Source organism: Myripristis murdjan, chromosome 1 (assembly GCF_902150065.1).
Source record: "Myripristis murdjan chromosome 1, fMyrMur1.1, whole genome shotgun sequence".
Taxonomy (NCBI): domain Eukaryota; kingdom Metazoa; phylum Chordata; class Actinopteri; order Holocentriformes; family Holocentridae; genus Myripristis; species Myripristis murdjan.
Window position 1 is genome coordinate 33,776,804 of NC_043980.1, and position 21,944 is coordinate 33,798,747.

General features: G+C 42.6%; 1 protein-coding gene across 5 annotated transcripts; it reads right to left on the reverse strand.

The window, feature by feature from the left end:
* Positions 1–86: 86 nt before the first annotated feature.
* Positions 87–21,779, reverse strand: elf2b (E74-like factor 2b (ets domain transcription factor)). 5 transcript variants are annotated; one of them, XM_030076594.1, is made up of 10 exons: positions 21,120–21,779; positions 12,589–12,735; positions 12,212–12,467; positions 5,340–5,450; positions 4,782–4,967; positions 4,307–4,393; positions 3,950–4,145; positions 3,381–3,794; positions 2,446–2,623; positions 87–2,343 (listed from the first exon to the last, which is right to left on the reverse strand). In XM_030076594.1, exons 2-10 carry the CDS (start codon positions 12,661–12,663, stop codon positions 1,705–1,707), a joined length of 2,142 nt encoding a protein of 713 aa, XP_029932454.1. In that variant the 5' UTR covers positions 12,664–12,735; positions 21,120–21,779; the 3' UTR covers positions 87–1,704. The 5 variants fall into 5 exon arrangements, with proteins under 5 accessions (XP_029932454.1, XP_029932376.1, XP_029932231.1 ...); XM_030076516.1 differs by having other exon boundaries at positions 4,782–4,970; positions 12,212–12,464; positions 21,120–21,778; XM_030076371.1 differs by having other exon boundaries at positions 4,782–4,970; positions 21,120–21,778.
* Between the last annotated feature and the right edge of the window lie 165 nt (positions 21,780–21,944).

Here is a 21,944-nt window from a genome sequence, read left to right on the forward strand (position 1 = left end):
TGGTGTGATCTACCTCTTTTTACACACTAACTTATGATCATGATTTCAAAACCATGGGAAAAATGACAGCGTTAAGATTTCAAATGTATATCTCAGTAAAATCTACTTTAATACACTTTGAAACAAGAGTACAACAAAATAGAATATACTTCAAATGTTGAATATACAAACAGTTCAGTCTGAACACAAACATCTTTCTGTCTTACATCCCTCTTTTTAGATTACCAAAAAAAATGTTAAGGAAATGTAGCGGTAGGGTCAAAATGTCAGTTAGATAATCTACACCAGCAAAGTGACCCTGTTTTGAGTAAAAATAAATGTAACTTGGGACCCACAATGCTATCCAAATTCAGTGTAGCTAAGTTACACCCTTGTCTCCATCTCTTGATTCAAATAAGGTAACGACCACCTTGCTTCATTTCCACTCTTTGTCTATGAGCTTACATGCATCCATAATTGTGTTTGAATTAAAAAGGAAGGCCAAAAAAAAAAAAAAGACATGGCAGCATGCATTGGCTCAGACTCACATTTCATTCGTATTCAGCCAGCCCACATAGGGTGGTGGAGAAATTGGAAAAACAAAGGATTAAGAAATGGCCCTTTCCCATGTCAAATAAATCTGACATTCATAAGCCTTGAGCTTTTCTGAGACACTGGAGCAAAGAGCAAACTCCAGACACTCTGCAAAACAGGAGCATGTTGTAGGTCTGTGTTGAAAGACCTGCATGATTCAATCCATATAACCATTTAAAAGCCTGGTAGAAACAGGGAAACTATAATACAAACATGAGTTGCCCTAGTTTCAATAATACTGTGCTTGGTACAAGGTATCAAAACAAACCGAAAAAAAAAAAAAAAAAAAAAAAAATCTTACTGTTCAGACATTACATGAAAAAAGTCAAAATTAAAATCTAAGGCTGTTCTGTTATCTTTAGTTCTGTAAACTGTATAGTAGATATATTTATATATGTACATACAAGTCCCTTTTTCTATCTGATATCTCTCTGTGTAAAAGCTTCTCCCAGCTCCACTTTCTCTACACATCTCGCGCTCTTGAGTAGGACACACATAGCACCGGCCATACTAGATCTGCACAGTGATAGTCAAAAACAAATTGCTGGTTTCAACGTCTGCAGAGGCAAATAAACAAAATGTTCTATACAAAAGCACAGCTTCATAACATCCCCTATTTTGTCTTTTTATTTCATGTGTCAGCTCATGTTTGGTTGGTTCTAATTATTTGCCTTGTTTGTAGTGTTGTCAGGGTTTTTTTTTTTTTTTTTTTTTTTTTTAAAGGTTGTCCCCTTTCAGAGTTTGTAACAGCAATCCACTGAGAGGGCACAAATGTAGTGATCAAGGTTGGTCCCTTTATCTTTCTGAAGAAGTCCCACTAATGTCTTTGCGTGTGTTCCTATGTTGTAAGGGTTCGGTACGGTCGGGGTTCCATACATGACGTTTGTACTGGAAGAGGTTCTTCTGTGGTTCTGAAGGAGACCGGCCAAAGTTCAACAATGTTCTTGTCGGAAACAGGGAAGGAGTGACGACAGGGGCCTTGAGGAGTTTTTAAAGTCTCACAGACTGTTGCTGGTTTTACAGGAGGAAAAACACGGCTGTACAAATTTACCCTTTCTGATAGAAAAGGCTTAGATAGGGCTTAGTACTGATGGGCTCTCAAGTGTGTATACACACACACTGCTGTGTTTTTCAACACTCAGGTTCCTCCGTCTTTACATCAGGACTGACACTGCCCTCCTCTGATTTGACTACCACCTCGCTGTCCACTGCTTCTGACTGGTTCTGGACCTGAACCGTTTGCTGCTGGACTGCCACAGACACCGGCACCGGGACAGCTTTGACCTGGGCGGTGGCTGCTTTCAAGTTCGCGCTGGCTCCTCCACTAGTTGCTGGTAGCCCTCCGATCACCAGCTCTGAGCCATTAATAATGCCGCTAATGATACGGGGCTGCGTCGTCACCGTCTGATTGGCGGTCGTTACCGTAACCACCCCTGTTCCGCTACTGACACTTCCTGGCTGTGACACCACCAGAGTCTGTTGCTGTGTCTGTGCCTGTGCCGGCACAGCAAGTCTCATCACCTGTGTGCCCGGGGCAACGTTGACAGGGGCCAGGGCCCGGACAGTCAAGGGGCCTCCGAGGAGGCTAATGCCCGCTGGGGTGGCCCCAACACTGGACTTTGCGGAGCCTGCGGCACCTGTGGAGGTGTGTAGCTGACACTGAGCTAACTGATGGGCAGGGATTGTGATAATCTTGGCCAGCTGGACAGTGATCTTATCTCCATTCTCTGCTGTGGCTGGGACCATGGTGGGGATGGTCTGGATCACAACCTGGAAGAAAAAAAGACAGCAGTCACAAACAGGTAACAAGGTAAGAACTGAATTCTGCTTTATCCAGAACATAGCAGCACACTAGTTTCCACATTTACACACCTTCTGCGGCGTGCTGGTGCCACCTGCAGCTGCACCGATGGGAGAGGCATTGGCAAGCAGAGTGGTGTGGCCAGGTGCCCCTGATGTCCCTGACGCCTGCTGCACGGCAACTGTGGAGATCTTCTGGCCCAGCGATGTTGTCATGACTACAGGCACCTGCATAGCGACGCGCACTGTCCTGCAGACAAGATGACAGTAAACATTTTGTTAGGGGTCAAGTTGTCAGCATCTTCTACCAAAAGGAAGATGCTGTAGCACTTCCAGCTGCAGAGATGAACTGTGTATCACCAACACCTGATCGTAACAGGCATTTAGATGAGCCAGGCTACTGGTCAACACAAGGTTTCAGGTGCTGGACACAGTGGACGTCATGGGCCACTGATACATATCCGAACTCACAGACTAACTCAGTACAACAATAGTGAAGAGACACGGTTCATTTCTGTCCTGGTTTTGACTGAGACCAAGTCACTTCACCAATGATACTTCTGCTTTACTGTACTACAATATCAGCTTGTTCTAGGCTAGCAACTCTTAGAATCAGGTTATTACTGTGCTTTTGCTAACACATCTGATTTGTTCCTAGTGCCAGATAGCATTAAAAGTGGCTGTTAGTCTCATGTTAACATTAACAATTCCTTTGCCAAATTAGTCACTTGGCTAGTGAACTAGCAAATAATGCTATACCCCAATGACGACTAAATGAGCTCCAGGGCTAAAAGGTAAAAGTTTCTAATGTCACAGAAATCTAAATTTAGAAACATATCTACATTATCAAACACTGACTTATAACATTTCCGGACTGACACCTACAGCACAATAATCTTTTTTTGGTACCTCCCTTTGTCTCACTGGTTATAATATATTTAGCCATTATTTGCACAAAGGCAATTCATGGACAGACTGCCATAATGGTGCCAGCTGTGAAGTCTAACCTGGGCCCAGAGGCACTGGGGATGATGGCCGCATGAGAATGCTGTGTCTGGCTCCCGTCTGGTGCTGCAGAAACAGTCACTATCCTTGGAACCCCAGCTGCTGCCGCTGCCCCCACTCCTGTCACCGTCTTGCTGCCCTTCACAGTGGGAGTTTGAACTGTGTTGGCTCTGTTGCCGCCTCGCAGGATGTTGGGCTTCTTGGGAGACGACAGCTCAGTCACCTGGAGCAGCATGTCAGACGGCGGTGGCACACGCTCGTAGGACGCTGCAGTCTCTGAGGCGATGAGATCGTCGTGGGTGGAGACATCTGCCTTGTCGTCATCAATAATGACAATGTTTTTGGGCATCTCTTTGAACTGGTAGACAAGCCGCTGGCCCTCTACTTTGGCCAGGATGCCGCGCTGGTAGTAATACCTGGGGAGAGAGGTGAGGAGCACAGGTGGCAGTCCGAAATTATGATGTTGGTTTAAAAACATTATCGTTTCCATACATCCTCTTTTTCTCATCTCACAAATGCCATCAGAAAAAAACAGTCTGCAAGCTACCACAATCAGGAACACATTCCTCACCTGAGCGCCCGTCCCATGGTCTCATAGTTCATGTCTGGCTTGTTCTTGTGTTTGCCCCACAGTTTGGACACAGCCTTCGAGTCCACCAGTTTGAAGATGCCCTTCTCCCTCTGGGTCCACTTGATGTACCTGGGACATGTGTTTTTGTCCTGGAGGAGGTCCAACAGGAACTCCCACAGGTAGGTGGTGCTACCCGCTGCAACAACAACAAAATGTAGTATGTTACTTTATGCATTTAGATACAACAGATGGACTTGATATACATCTTTGAGAGCCAAAGACTGAACAGCAGTAGGAAAAAAAGCCATAAAGAAACAGAAAAAGCAAAGCGTTCCCTGGCATTTTTATGTTTTATACCTTTTCCTTCTCTTGGTTTCTTCTTGATACCCAGGTCAGCTGATCCATTGGAAATAGCTGACTGATGTGTCTTTGGCTTCCGTCCAGCTACAAAGGGAGAGATCATTTCAAACATTCAAATAGGACTGAATTACCTGCTCTAATACAGTATACACACTGAGCCTTGGAATAACTGATTTGAGTTATAAAAAGCTACCACTAGATGGGGCTCATGGCTTGCCTCGGTGACTATAATTGAGCTGTAGTTTTGGTTTGAAGTTTGTGGTCTGCCTGAGTTTGAGGCTTTTGAGCTAGGGTTAATCACTAATCACAGGTTTTAAGAGATGTTTTCCATTTTAAACTTCCATAGCTTTTCTCCTTTCGATAGCATTGCACCTACACGCACAAAGATTCTCAAAGCTGTAAATAAGTACCTAACATGAGAAAGCTACAAGCATGTGACCACAGGTTACTTCGGTGGGCTGTTTCTATCTACCTTTCTTCTTCCTGACAGGCTCGTGGTCGGGCTCAGGTTCTGGCTCCTCGAGCAGGGTGACCATTTCCTCATCTTCCTCCTCACAGCAGTCCTCCGTCGACACCTCCACCACCGTCTCTGACATCATGTCAGGACGCATCGCAGCGTGGAGGAAGTCTGGTGTCGAGACACATGGCGGGACAAAAGCTTCTGATTGGCAGAGTGGAGCAGAGATGAGAGAGGATGACATGAAGGACTGCACCATGAAATTTTGATGAGATCAAAGTTAAACTATAAAAGGCAGGTGTAAAATAAATGCAGCTCCCTGAGGAAGAACAGATCCCTGGAGTACCATCTGAAGTTCCCAAACACATTCCTGTTGTCCCTCCAGAAAGATTTACAATATCAACAAAAATCTTCTAGGTTTATTAGTGGCTGCAACTGCTTAAAATGGTTGGGAAAAACACATTAAAGAATTTCAAAATATTTAATCTGGGAGCCATAAATCTCATTTCTATCATTTCCAACTTAGATGTGTCTTCAAACTGTGTTTTTGTGTATGATAAGGTGGTGTGTTACCTGGACTGCGGTCCCCTCTGAGACTAGAGGGTGAGTCCATGTGTAGCAGAGCCTCTGCAGCCTCAATGGTCTTGTCAGAGCAGTGGGCACTGCCATGGACAGACGCCTCCACTGAAACAAACATAGTGTGAATTAACTACAACTACATGAAAAAAACACCATTGCTCAAACTACAGTGTGCATGCTGTGTGGTATTAAATTTGCAATGCTTTATTGATTGCAGAGGGGAAAACCTATTGTCATCTGCGACCACAAGGGAGTGTGCAGGGTCAGCAGGGCAGATGTTTGCTGACACAGGAAGTGACACCAGGTCCTCCACCTGGAGGTTTGTCCCTATGACCAACAGGCTATCCTGCTGCCTCATGTTTGCTGCTGTGTGTTGCCACAGTCACTATTTCATAAAATAAACAACAGAGAATAAAATGCTTCAAAGAGACATTTGTTACCTCTTTCACACCTCCACTGCCATTAACACAGTGATGTGACCACCTCTCCACACACACACAAACAATATAACTACCTGGTGCCCCCTAGTGATCAGCCAAGTTCACATTTGATCACCAATTTCACTGGCATTTTCACTAAACAGATCAACACATGCTTTTTGATCTTGACACAATGAGTTGCTTCATGAAAAAACAGCCCTTACATGAAGAGCTGGATTCATTTAACTGCCTCCTTATATTAATTAAGCATCTTATAACCGATGTTGAAAAAGACGAGGTGCCTTTTTTCCCCCCATTCTACCTACTGGGAGAGAGTCGTGGTCTGAGCTGCAAGAGTAAGAGTACAGGAAAGTTTTACGGTGGTCCAACAATGGGCACTGTTGTCAAACAACACACCTGAACTACACTTACTGCTGCCCTCCAATTAGTGCACAGAAAAGTCAAAAGACAAGAAGTTAAACCTTTATCCATTCCGTGTTTACCTTTTGCCCTATGAGAAGATGAGGCAAGAAAGGTAACAATATTGTTTTAATCAAAATGGAATTCAGCCTGTTGTAAGGAAAATGGTACGCAGCCGATCTGGGACCCTGAGAAGAAACCCGGGGGCACCTGCTGTCGCTGTCAATCACTGGTGGGAAACATGAGATCCCGTTACACCCTGCCCTGTCCATGTATGGCTATCTCACTGAGGCAACAGGCATGGCATAGGGGAGAGAAATGGTCTATCTTTAGATTATCCCACTCATTCAGACCTGCTCACAAACAAACATGACATGCTAGTAGCCACCACAGCAGAGACCCTATAGGCTGCTGGGCAGCCCATGAAACCAGGCACGAGCGCTGTAATAAGCCCACCAAAACTACAAGAGCTCAGAGACCTGCAGCTTGTCTTGACCTATATAACCACATACTGATGCAATCGCCATTTCAGCTCTTTATACAAAAATGTAAACATTGGATTTGGCTTTAAATTTATACTTGCAAATTATTCAACACTGAAAATCGCAGTAGCAACAGTATACCCTGTTAATACAAATGCATGACGAAAACATTCATGTGAAATATTTTGACACATATCTAAATTTTATTTATTTATGTTAAAACTCGACGGAATATACATCATCCATGGCAACACATGAATACTTGAAATCTCATAGTGCAACCGGCGCCAAGAATAGCAGTTAGTCCGACAAAAAGTAGTTCTGTCTCTTATGACTTCCGTGTTTACACTCTTGATCCTTTCCCTCCAGTTCTCTTCGAAGACGCACACAAATCCCTCTGTCACTCAACGCCCGCCTCGTCTGCTATTGGCTCCCTTACTGCTAGACGGCCCACCCCCGCTGGAATCTGACTGGCTCCTGGCAGGCTCGCTGACGCTTCATGCTCACCATTGGACCGAGGAAACCGTCCATCAAAGACACACCCCGCCCTGTGGAATAACAATGCTTCCGCCATCGAACTGGACAAAATACTTCGAAAATTATAATTAAGCAAGGAAGCAAACGATGTAGTGTTTTCACAACTGACTGTTCAACAACAGAAATGTATTGTGTCCGTAAGAAATAACAGAAAACGTGCCTTTGTTGGTGTGTACGATCGAATGCTGGGGCACCGCTCGAGAGTGCTCGTTTCACGGGGGAGAGAACGAGTGAGCCAGGCCGTCCCACGCTTGGATGTGAGGGGTGCAGGACACGTTCACGTTAGCCACAAAATAGCACCTCTAACCTCGGCACCAAAACAACACACAAAGCACCCGACGCGTGTCCAACTTGCGAAAATACACACTATAAAGAGCAATATTTATACATTTACGAGACTGTTATTCTGAGACATTGTGTGAAGAATATCATTGCACAACAAATGTCAGCAAACGGAAGAAACCAATGCCATCCATGACGGAATAATAAAACAAACATCAGTAATATTACTAAATTACAAGATATTTAACCGATTAACACATGTGAATGCTAGTAAAAAATAAACCCACATGTCCTTCCTACTCAGACAGCGTGGCAAAGACGTAGGAAAGACAACATCTTTACACTTCCTGGTTTTGCAGAGCCGAACTGCAAACCGTTATCCTGAAAACAGGCTAGCGCGAGAGAAAAAACCTTTTCCAATATGCAAATGACACTTCGTGCAGATTGATATCCACACGTGCAGGCTGGCAAACCAAACAAGAGCTTTTAGACACTTAAACCGGGTTTGAAGAAACCGTATAGCAACGCCATGCAGGTTGCTACCAAGGTGATCACTTCCTGATTGCCCTCCATTACTTCACGAAACTACTTAGCGGACCGGGGCACAGCGGTCGCTGCTACAAACACAGTGGGTGCGATTAGGCTAAGTCCCGAAGCGAGGCTGCTGGTAAATACCGGTACGTTACCTGCTCTGATGAGCAGATCGAGCTGGTTTGCGGGCCCCTCATGCAGTGAAGTCGCCATGTTCTCCCCTTGCTGCAGATTCACATTGACTTCTCACTGAATTGTATGGGAAGCTACTAGCTCAGATCACTCCGCCCGCTAAAGGAAATCTCAAATTCAACCAGCCACATAGCAGCGGCACAAAAGGTATCCCTCCGCCGCCAACACAGGAAATCCTTCGCCCTCCCTCTCAGCTCTGTTGCGTAGGAAGGACGTCAAAAAAAAAAAAAAAAAAAAAAAAAAAAAAAAAACCCCAAAGGCACCCTGGTGATTAATTTAATTTTTTCTTCTAGCCAAATTCCATATTCAGAAATGTCAGTTTACAAAAATGATTTTTTATATTTATGATAGAGATGAAACCACACATCAATGATTTCTTCCTTGCTGTATTTCTTTTGTACTACTTTATGTTTTATTATCTTAATTGTCTCATCTATTTTTGAGCAATGTTATCTTTTTTGTTCACAACTTGAAATAAAGATTTACAAAAAGGCAACTGAGTGATCTTTACATCCATCAGTGTATCTATATGTATAGATATCTATATCTATAGATATCAGATAGATGTTGCTAAGAATGGTAATAATTATTAACACTGCAGCTATTTTTGTAATGTTAAATTTAAAATATATTTGCTGTAAAGTTGTAAATAACCAAACAATATCAATGGAGGTTGAGTGTAGTTTTGTTAAGTAGAGGTAGCAACATTAATGCAAGTATTTTGTTACTCTTAAATAGAATTAATGTATATAGGAACTAAGTAATAAAGTTTGGCATTGCTCTGTCAAGTTATTGGTCATTATAAGATGAACAGATTTTTGCATTTATTACCCATAGAAGGGAGCACAGATTATGGAGGGTAAAGCCTGAATGATTGTGCTGACCTGTAACTTATGATATTTGTACTTACTAAAAACAGGTAAACCAACTCAAAGGGGGCTTCATCCCTGTGTCATATGTTTCAACACATGTTGGTACTACCATCACATCATCACTGACTTCACTACATTTCTTGAATATAAACTTTATAATTTTAATAGGCCTAATTTTTCTAATCTTTAGACATCCAAACTGGCTGTCAAACTGAATGAGAAAACATATGCCTTGATGAAAACTATTACCTCATAACTCTTAGCAACTGTTTACATTTTCTTGTTGATACTTGCAATTTGATTTTGGTAAACTGTGAATTAGAATGTGTATGTGTATGTGTATGAATACAAATTTTATCATTTTAATATTATGCTGTGCCTGTGTTTCAGTGCATTACAGTCATCTGAGCATACCGCTGTATTGGACAACACAATACTCTGATCCTGAGATTTAGACTTTGCGCGCGCGCGCACACACACACACACACACACACACACACACACACACACATCCACAAGGTGGCAGTGTCTGCCTGGTGGCAGTGTGGACAGAGGACCTGCCAGTCTGTCCCACACTGTGCCAGTCACTGGTTTTGGCAGCAGAATCATGACAAATATGTACATTCACAGCCAACCCACAAAAAATGGAAGTGAAACATGCAACCTGAAAATGTGCATTCATCAACTACCAGGCAGCAAAATGGCAGATTTGGTATAAGAAATTCTTTTATCAACGAGTTATGCAGATTTAGGGGAACTCTAAATGTAAACTACATCCTATTGGCTATAAATGCACTGCAAGAACCGTTTGCTTTTGCTGAGTAAAGAGGCCATATTACCTGTGACAGAAAATGAGGAATAGTGACAAGGACAAAATACATGCAGATTACATGGTAAAAAAGAAAATGAAAGGTAACTCTGAGGCATAGTTACTAGTTAAATCTCCTATTTACATTGCTGTTCCTTCGGCCTTAAGACCTGTATGACTCAGAGGTTAGGAAAGGTCACCACAGCCACTCCATGGCCTGGCTAAGAAGGTCTGAGTGGGAGGGAATCAGTATGAAAGGCCCTCCCCTAATTTTTTTTTTTTTTTTTTTTTCCAGTGGGGCTGCTCAGTGACAAACAGAGTTCAGCTGTGTGTGGAGCAGGTTAATGCTCCAAAAGAGCAGTGTCATAGCCTCAGCTGGCGATACACAATAGGGACAATAAACAGCTCACAGCAGGGCTGGGCTATATATCAGTATTATATGAAACTAGATCTCGTCTGGGATTCTGGATATTGTAATATCATGATATGTGTAAGTGATGTCTTTTCCTGGTTTTAAAGGTGCATTACAGTAAAGGTATGCAGTTGTCTTAGCTTATTAGACTGTTTCAGCTGTTCTGTTATTTTCCTGTTATTTGCCTCTATCTGCTTGGTTAACATATCCACTTACCAATGACTGTTTATCAAAAATATCATTGTGTTAATATTTTGTTACAGCACCAACAGACATTTTGTACAGCAGCAGTTTTGACATGAAATAGAAGGTAAATACAGGTGTTACTCTGTCTTGGCTCTATTAGACCTAAAAGGAACAGAAGCTTAATCCATGTCATTGTTAACACCTGTGTTCATACTCCTATTTCATGTCAAAATGGCTGCAGTGAAAAAAAAGTCTATCATCCTTATAATATTGTCACAGTATCGATATCAAGGTATTTGGTCAAATATACACTCTTGATCAAAATTTTAAGACCAGTTGAGAAATTGCAAGAATTTACATTTTGCACTGTTGGATCTTAAGAAGGGTCTAAGTAGAGCTTCAAAATGCAAAAAGAAGAAATGGGAGTGAGACAAAAAAAAATTTGAGTAAGCAATTTATTGCAAACAACCATTAAACTGAAATAGGCTGTTCATCAGCTGATCAAACATTTAAGACCACTGCCTTTAAAAGCCCAAATCTTGGCAAAAATGTGGATTAAGTGTCATTTTCTGTCAGGTATCCACAGTGTCATGACCTCCTAATGGCAAATGCAAAAAAGCTTTCTTTTTAATCACCTCAAATTAAGATCCAACAGTGCAAAATGTAAATTCTTGCAATTTCTCAACTGGTCTTAAGATTTTGATCAGGAGTGTATTGTGGTATTTGATTTTGTCTACATCACACAGTCCTAGCTTACAGGTACTGAATCAATTTCTTGTTTTTTTAAGTATGCAGGACAAAAATATTTGCGCAATACACATGCTGAGTATACACATGGCTGATTCTTCTCATTTCAGCATAATATAAAACTGCAATGATCCCAGCGAAGGAATGCAGACATGAGTTTATGGTGTAATACACAAACAACAGTAACAGAATACACAAGAAACAAATATAAATACCGAAAATGGAATGCAATGTAGTATAATCGCGATGTTAAATATATGCAGTATGAGATAAGTGAAAAATGACAAATATATATACCAAGATAAATGTGATATATATTAATGTATAAAGAGGATATGAGAACATAAAACATGTGAATTTAACTCTGTTTAAAATACACATTATTATGCTCTTAGCTGGTTTATGGAGGGCCTTACATGCTGTATGTACATAAAGTATCTAAATGTGTTTGTGTTCTCCATATCTGTCAACTGAATAACTTTGAGGTGAATAAGTTCTTGCAATGCGTAATGCTCACATTTGGATATGTGCACACTAGACTTTCAGATGGAGCTACCATACATACAGAAAAGTTACAAAGCACAAGGTAGTAGTGCCAACTCGTACTTCGGGAGAAATCAGAAACCCGCCGACGTTTATGCCGTGACAAAATGTATTAGGGACTCATGGAAACAGGTAGACCAGACCGAGTTCACCTCGGGCATTCTCAGGAGTAAGCAGTAGTGTGTGTTATGTCTTGCAAAGGGCATGAGACACTATGCTAGTAATCAGGTGTATACTGAACTACTTTACAGTGCAGTGATTGTCAGTAATTTTCTTCACACATTTCCACATGGTGTCAAAAAGTAGAGGAATACCACTCCAGGCAGACACACTTTCCAGTCACAAAACCACCTCCTCAACTTTAAGAACTGCATTTCTAAAGTTTAGACACCGCCAGCAATGATCTCTAAGAAACACAGGAGCAGTGTGCCTCACCTGCCTCCCCTTGTGTCTCCACCTCCTGCTCGTCACCCACTTCCTGCATCAGGTAGGCCTCGTCGTCGTACACCAGCACCTGGGCTGAGAAACCCTGCTCCTCGGCTAGACTGGCTCCCGGCACCTCCTCCACAATGACTGCTGGGTACTCCTCCACCTCCTCTCCATCCTGCACCTCCTCATAGGCTTCCTCGGCTTCACATTCCCCCTCAACCTCTCCTTCCAGCTCCAGCTCCACCTCGCACTCTCCATCCTGCTGCAGAGAATCATGCAAAGGAGTTGGATGAAATTGAGATCCGGAGGAAGAAATAAAGAGAACTGAATTACATCTTAAATGTGATGCTGTTTGCATGCATGTGTGTGCTGTGCTGTCCCACCTGCTGCGGGTCCTCCACGGCTGTGACATACTCCACCACCGTCCCACCAGTGTCGACCAGTACCACCGAGGTCATGACTCATGCTCCACTGGACTTGCCACAGCGCCTCCACCTGGTGGCGTCCACCAGTGCAGTCAACAGCAACCCCTGGAGAGAGAATGCGTTAACTGAGCATTTCTTTGAAGTGACAAAGGCTGCAGGGCAGTAACACTACAAGACTAGGTTCTGTAAAAAGTGTGTGACAGTTTGGTAGATAAAGATGGCAATAACATGCTGAGCCATGCTGGGACAGCAGGCTGGGCTAGTGGTTAGAGTCTATCCTTCAAACAGACAGCATGACGTGTCCTTGATCAAGGCAATGAATCCTTAACAGCTCCAGGAGTGCTGTTATTTAACTGACCTACACGCGAATCCTCTCAAAAAGACAGACAATTTCAAATCCAGATGCTCTAGTTGACTTTATCCAGATGCTGTTTTTGGCAAAGCAGCAGAGCGATCTTGTTTTTTCACTCCCAACAAACTCTACAGTTTTTTAGAAAATAAAACAATGTCTTATCTAAACCAGTTGCAGCTTTGCGCCTGCACTCTTCTTCTTTTCTCTTCCATCTGTCCCAAACTACATCCAAGGCCTTGGTAAAGGCCTATAACCCCTCCATCTTCTACCCTCTGGCTGTGGCCTGCAGGAAGTGCCTGTCTGCTAATACAGGAAGCTATGAACTGACGGGAAGCCAAGTCATTCACTCATTTACACACACACACGCATACAGTGTCCAGTGGACGACCAAAGGAGGGAGGACTGGAGCCATGGCAACAGTTGCTATGAACCATAGGGACCTCATTTCCTGCTCCCGGCCACTCTGTGGGGGAACAATAAGACGCAAGACAGGCCCGAAGGCAGGAGAATGGAGGGCCAGACGGCAACACACACATATACACACACACACACACACACACACACACACACACACACACACAGCATGATGCAGTTCAAACTGACAGCCCGGCTAGTCTGACTCCACTTAGTTTCAGAAGAAACTGAAAACAGTTCATGGAACCATGGTGCTGTATCACTAAACATAATCCATTTTTATAAATGAATCAACCGTGACTTCAACATTACTGTGTGCTGATAACTTCCTCTTTTGCTAGTGAAGAGGCAAAATGAAGTTAAAGGGCTGGTTGCCCTCCACTGAATCTTCACATCTTCACTGAAAACAGGTGCACTCCAAAACCTAACTGACAACAGCGTCAGTGCGTGCTGTGCGAAAGTGCTTTCCACTCCATTTGAATCCGGCACACAACGGTTGTGTCAACGATGTTGTGATGATGTGACGGAAAAAGAGACAACTATCACATGTGCTGTAGCATGCCAAGCGATGAGGACGATAAAGAAAAATACTCAGTGTCAATCACACTACTGGGTGAATGATACTGCAAAACTTAATCAATGTTTAGTACCCTAATCCATGCTTACAAAATGCATTTAATGTTTGGCATAAACAATGACTGTAATAGTGTAGCATCATAAACATTACTGTTTACCACAGCTTCTTTGCTCAGCTGATTGGGGTTCATGTGGAAGAGATCCTGCCTACGCTCCATTAGAGGCAGTTTTCTCCACCCTTAATAATAATAATAATAATAATAATAATAATAAACTTTATTTATATAGCACTTTTCATACAGAATGCAGCTCAAAGTACTTCACATAAAAAGAGTAAAAATAAAATATATATACACATACATACACACTGATAGATAAAAACAACAAATAACAAATAAATAAATAATTGAGGACATCAACAGCAGGAATAAAAGGGGATAAACGAGAAAAATAAGAGGTAGTGTGCATTAAAACATAGGAAACGCAGCTAAAAATCAGACATGAATAAGAATACAAATGCCTTAAAATTGATTGCTGTTACTAGTGGTGGCAGCACACACGACAAATCCAAATTAAGCCACCTGGTGAAATCTTGGGACGGTACCGCCTGAGTCATATAGGAGGGCCTTGAAACAGTAAGGGAAAAAAGCTTCATTTGCTCCTGTGGCTTTGAATGCACAAGTCTATGGCGTGGGTGCACTGAGAGTTGGTTGGAACTATCTCGGGCAAGAATCTGCAAGGAATGTCATGTTATAAAGTTATGTTAGGAAAAATTACAATTGTTTCATTTATGGAAAAAAAGATGGATAACATTCAACAATGCAGTGTCTCTGCAAGCTGTTTTTAATGTATTTTTTGAGAACAGGCTAAAGCAAACTGACTTCAACAAATTCTCTGGCAGGTTTAGACTCCTCCTAGGCATTAATGGCAATAGGAAAAAACACTACACTGGTGTATGCACGGTTACACAGGAAAGGAATCCACTTGCGAGCACTGCATTATGACAACATTTTAGTTATACTGCACTCATGTCCCTCAGCATGCTTCCATCTCCAAAAAGAAAGCTTTCTGGGAATTAACAAAAAAAAAAAAACATTTCTCAATGACTCTCAATGACTCTCATTTCCTATGGTCTGGCCTTGTCCAAAATTTTACAGTCCAAGAACACATCATCTGTCAATGACACACACACACAAAATGCTCATATGTAATTCAAGCATTACACAAGCCATTTTATACAAAGCTATTGCCACTACTTAAGCACATCATCTTCTCAAACACCATGTATGAGAAGTTGTTCAGCTGCTCTAACTGCTGTATAATTGATGAGCCATGCTGTACCGGTGTTCCCTCCTGCCACTGGCACCAACATGATATCAGCTACAGAGGAACTCCTGTCTTCAATTATTCAATAGCATACAGCAGAAACTCATCTTTATAGTGATGCATTCTGCATTCATGGGAAGAGGGCAGTTCAGAATTTCGATGTGAATGCACAGGTATTGTGCAGTGCCATTGTAATGAATCTACCCACGTCCACATATCTCACAGACATGCATCTCTCCGCCTGCCCGCATGTGCTGCACAACAGACTCACTTGTTGAGCAGTGAAGCATAACACCTACAGTTGAGAGCCGAGCAACACAAAATGCAAAACTCCAGGCGATTTTCAAATGTTGCACAGTTCTGCAGTTTTCGCTTGCCGTCAAACTGTCTGCAAGCGATTCTGGAGCGCAACTGTGTTCCATCAAGGCTCGGAGACCCCAAGCTGCTCTGAACAGTCTTAGCACTGTTCTCTGAGGTTGCTTCCCCATGGACTGCGCTCGTCTCTCTCACACGTTGTGGGAGCGCAGACCAGTTAGGCAAATACTCACTTTATCTAATAATCTCAAAAAGAGCAGTCTGGTTTAACCAGCTCAACAAAGTAACCGTTAGCATGAGCTGTGAGCAACTTCCTAAACTATTAGAAGCAGTGGCCAAAATTCAAGTTTTTCATTTGGGCAAGGGAGTGGCAGAGGGACAACCACCCTTCAAGCAGAGCATACATGTTCAAACCCTCATGTCAGTCCTGCAGCAAGACACTGAACACCAGATGCTCATAGTAAGTAGATGCTTTCCAGAGGCTGAACCTGTACTCAGATCTCACTATGGAGCGGTAACGTGAGCTGCCAATAATAATACTAATAATGATAATACTACTAATAATAAAAACTATCGCATTACTATCCATCAGTCAAAGAAACGGGTGATGTTACTCCTAATAGGAAGACGAATGGTTATTTACCTGCAAACCAATCAAGCAGAATAACTTACCAGCCACTGGGGATATCATGAGGCTAGGATTCTGGTGGGTGATACCAGTACCAGTGAATTTCCATGACTCTTTATACTTGATTGTTTACAAAAGCAAAAACAGAAAGCCCTTTCAGCAAACCCTCCTTTGTTTAAAAACTCTGTAAACATTAACTTTATGCATTTAAAAGGCTGTGTTAGGGTAAAAACATTGAGTTACCAGTGTACCATTGGCGTTATAGTAGAAAACAAAACAGCCCAACAAAATACTAACTCAAATTGGAGGAAGTGTATGAAATGTCCTGCTGTAATAACAAACACAAGAGAATGATTGTGTACTCCAATATTCATTTAAGGTCCTGTATGCATGATTGCAACTTTATTTGTTTTCAGGTATTTAAACAAGTACACTGGCTACATTACAATAACAGCACTGAGTCATAGAGAGAGGGATCAAAGTGCATCTGTACTTCTGATACTAAAAACACAAGTGTCATAATCATTACATCCAACAGCCTGGAGGGAATCATGCATTTGGACTGGCATGAGTGTGTGTGTGTCTGTCCGCAGCTAATCTTGCATACTACAGGGCCAATCAGCTTAATTTCTTGTGTACAATTATGACTGTAGCATGAAGAACCTTCCGTGTAAGTTTATAAAATACATTGCTGGGATGTGAACAGAACATGGGAGAAACAGAACATGGGAGAAAAACACTATATAAAATGTTAGAGGCTGGGGGGTTAAAATAGCTTAAATAACATGATGCTTAACGACCGTTCAAAAAAATGACGTGTAAAACAGCAGTCACAGTTTTATATGTCAGCAGACTAATTATTCTAAGCTTCACATATCTTCAGACTGCGGTGGAAACATGGACAACAATGGGCTGAAGGAACCTTTTAGTTCCTTAAAAATTAGTCCCTGGTAATTTGACAGGAAAACTGAGCGTGGTTTATGTGTGTGTGTGTCTGTGTCAGAAGGTGAGGGCAAAAGAGAAAGAGACATCTTAGTAGTAATTCAAATTCTGCTATTTAATGTGTGTTCTTTTTGAAATGTGGTTTCTGTAGGAAGCCATAAGACTTCTGGCAAAGAGCTAGTAATGGCCCATGGGCCATAGGTGTACAGTATCTGTGTAACAAACTGAAACAGATACAAAAGGAACAAGAAACAGTTAAACGTGAGAGGCTCTGGGAGTTTGACAGTATATTTTCTATACTGTACTGTATTATATTTTATTAATACAGTAATTTATTTTGTACGTGAAAAGTATTTGAAAATACAATTGGCTGCTGAGTTGCTCTCGAGTTTTGCTCTACACAGGGTAGCCTATAGTCTGAAAGAGAGATCTACACTCTACTGAGTGTACTCCTCTAGTTTTCAGATCTTCTAGTTTTCACAAACAAAGCTGATTTGGCTGATGTTTACTGTTAGTATTTCCCAAACTGAGTGTAAGAGCAGTGATGTCCTGGACATCTGGATAGAAAAAGCTTTGCCTCGGTTGCTCATTCTGAGCCATTTTCTACAGTCAAACTACCGAACCTTGGCGAGACTACAAGGGAACAAACTGACTCTATCCAGTCAATATTTCTGTTCCTCCTTCCAACATGAGCTTTGTTGCAACATTTCACAACTCAACTGTCATTCTCTTTGCCTTCTTTCTGCCACAAAAATAGGCTAAACAAAGAAAGGTGTGTGTGAGTGTGTGTCATCCTTTTGCTTAGAACCAGTCTACTAGTATCCTCATGATAAAGGCTGAATCTGCTGTAATTCCTTGCTAAATGCCAGAGCTAAATTGGACCTTTCTATTTTATTTTTTATCTTTTCTAGCCTGTCCAGATTTAAACTGATGGGTCTTCACATAGTATTGTTGCTATTTGATGTAGGCTAATAGCTAGGTGCATGACAAAGGTTGAAGATTGGGACATAGTTTTTCTTTTGTCATTTACCTACAGCTTCCTTTATGAAGAGGATCAGGGCAGTGAGCGACTGTGAAAGAGAAACAGCCAGTCAACCAGAGAGAGAAAGAGACAAAAAAAAGACAGAAATAGGAAATAAGTAAAAGAGAGTGTATCAAAGTGCAATCTAAGTCCTTGAGAGCCGTACAGCCTACACGTCTTCCTTCACTGCAGTGTGAACTGGCACCAAACTGATAGCATCAGCTTGGGCTACAAATGAAGATTAATCTTGATATTGATGAGTTTCTCTCTCTCTGTCTGATCATCTTAATGCAAGGCTAAGTTATTCCTCTCTTTTCTGTTAGGTTTTCTCCGTCTTGGCATTCACTTTTCTTTCTCTTTTCATCCCTACTGAGATCATGGGAGAATGCAAAGGCATTATTCCACACGGGCACAAACTGCTGCCCCACCCTCCAACAGTTCATATGAATATTCCAGAGGGAGTGCAGAAATGGGTCTATTACACATGCCCTAAAAAACACACACGCACACAGGATCTGTTAATAGTCAAGGTTCTCAAACAGGACTTGCAAGTCACATTCAAACAGGCCTTACAGGACCTGCTAGACCACTATAAGCACGTGGCTGCCATGTCACCAATCAGACACACCTATTGAACATAAAATAGGTCAAAAGTCCACATTATTCTTTGAACAACTTTTAAATACTGCAAGCAGATACTTTCACACGTCTTTTCCTTTTGCATATTCAAAGCAAATTAGTCAATCAGTGAAAAAAACAGTCAAAGCTAAAAGGTAGCAAAAATCTAAATGAAATGTCAATGCAGGATGTGGAAAACTGCCAAACAAACATGTACTTTTAGCTGCACATTACCAGGCTGATTGTGGACGGAGGGGTTCAGCTCCATTACAAATGATATTCCGACTGGTGAGTCAGTCAAGAGTCTCATGATCACTCGGTACACTTCAGTTTCACTCTGACAGGCCAACTTTCCCACCGTGAAATCCCAACGAACACATGCAAACAAGGAAGGAAGAGAATTCCACAACTCGGCGCTTTGCTCCACAAGAGTCCACGATGTTCACAAAGCAGACCTCCATTTGCACTTAGCCACCGTTCCAAGAAAAAATACACAAAAAGTGGAGGAGGAAAATGAAAGAATGAGAGCAATGCATTCTGGCTGTGGTGCAGCGACAGAAAGTGTCAAGAAATGTTTTTTCCCCATCTCTCTCTCTCTCTCCATCTCCCACACTCTCTGTCTGACATCCCACTTGTCTGCTTCACCATGCTTTCCATCCATCCATCCATCCATCTCTCTCTTCTCTTCTCTCTACCTGAATGCTGTCTGCGTGTTCCATGCAGTGGAAGGAACCTCTCAGAGCGACTCAGCACTTCTCAGCCCCAGCCCTGCCCCCAGATCACATGACAAGGGTGGAAACACACACACACACACACACACACACACACACACACCATCACATGATCTTTCAACAACAGAGCTTTTGTTCTAAGTAACCAAGGCTGCTGCTAACGATACAACGCCCTGCCTTGTGCCCTGCCCTTCTAATACACACACACTGATGATATGACAAGCAAATACACAGTATTACCTACAGCACCCCTAGCCCCCTCCAACTCCACTGTGCCATCTTGACATCTTCATCAGAGTGTCAACATTCAAAGAGCATTGCACACACAAGATCACAACTTCTAACAATAATCTTGGATGGTAATATGTGATATCACTAATGGCAATCATCCTCCAGGAGAGTGCATTCCCTTCCACTACACACACATTACAACCATCCCAAACCTCACCTGTCCCCCATCCATCCAATCTCCATGGTAACCCAACCATAGTGTTCTGTGCCCTACAGGCCTGTCTTAAGCCCATTTAGCTCCAACACAAAACATTCAAGAAAAACCTCAGCAAACCTTTAAAGCTGCGGCATTTAGCTGGTGTGTTCACTGTTGCTCAAAAAAGAGCAGATACACAGGCATGTGAATCATTCACCAGTACAAAGCACTAACATATCCATATAGAAAGGGGAGGACAGAAGGTTAAGGGTACCGAAGAGCAGTGATTTTACACAGCATGGTCCACCACACAAGAGTGGTAGTGGCTGGGGATGAATTAGAGGGTGAACAATAATCATCAGTCAACACCAGTCATCTTTTGAATGTAGACCAGATCTTCAACACAGCAATGAAGCAAACGTACAAAGCTGTAAAGAGAGTCTGACCACAGTAAGCTGGCATGGCACCACCATCCCTGTCCTATCTCTCACCAGCTGGTACTTCATCATGTTGTACTTTTGCAGCACTTTGTATTCACTTCAAAGTAAGTCATAGTCAGTGTGCTGAAGCCAGTGTCGCTTGCTTAGGGCGGGCTTCCACTACAAGACACCGAGGTTAGATCAAAGGTCCGACTTGGTACAGACAACAACCAGCCATGCCTGCAGTGCCTCAGCTGGCTGGCCGCCTGTTTATATTGGTTACAAATGGAGAGCCATGAGAGGTGTGTACGGAAAGATTATGTCAGGCATGTACAGCAAAGACCAGAGGGGGACTTCACTGTTGCAATGATACCTTTGCCCCTCCGTGCAGCGAGCCTGATCAATGAATCATAAGCCAGCTCTCCCTTCTGATAAATAATGTACTTACCCTGGCGAGCTATGAATCTTTGTGCACAAACACCCAAAACAAGCACCGTAACCACAATTTCTAAGCAGAAGCAACAACCTGGCTAGACACACTCTGCTCGCTTGCTGACAACTCACGTTATTAGCGAATTACACCGTAAATGACATTATCCTAACTTAGCTACTGTTAGCTAACTAAGCTAGCTAAGTTAGCGCTCTGTCAAGCTGTCAGAAGAAGACACAAATTATGCATGCTAATGTCGGCTAACGTTAGGTCGGCTCACCTGACCTTACCTTGAAATTCTTCTTTTTGCTCAGTGCTGGATAAACAACTTAGTTCTCGGGCAACAAGTAGATGTTAGCTGGCCGGCTAACGCGGGTGTGCTGTCGGGGTGTGATATCCAGTACGCTCTCCGGACGGCTCGGACCCTGTTGTTGCTTGTCAAGCCGGAGTCCCGAAGCTAACGCTAGCTCCTCTAACGTTAACGCTAGCAGCTCCTCTCCATGATGACGGCCGCCCGAAACGAGCACACACACGAGCACACACACACAAACACACACACACACAATGCAAGCGCGTCGCTGCTATTATGTAAGTGGGACAATCAATAAATAGCTAAGTGGTGGTGAGCGGGGGCTCCTCCGGTGATCGAGGCTGATCCAGGTCAAAGCCAGTTGTCAGTTTACTTGCTTGTTCTGGCCAATGACACTCCTGACGTCACGCCGTAGAATAAACCACAAAAGCTCATTGGAATAAAGTCCCCGCTTCGCCTCGGCTGCCCCTCGGTCTGCTTCAAAAGTTTGTTTTGCTCTTACCGCCACGAAATGCCACTGTGGTGCGCAAACTGCCTCATTAACCACAAAGTCTGTAGTTCATGTGTAATGAAACACTGGGAGTTATCTTCTTTCTTCTCTTTTGTCTTAAAGCAATTTCACCAGTGATGGTGGTGGTCTGAGGTCCTATTAAAAGCCTCCGTAAAAGCGAATAACAAATCTTGGCAAACACATCAAATGCCAGCATTTGTCTCCACCAAGCGGCCGATAAACTGATATTGACTATTTATTGTTGAGCAAAGCCTATGTTGAGTAGTGACCATTTGTTGTGCGCAAGATAGTTTA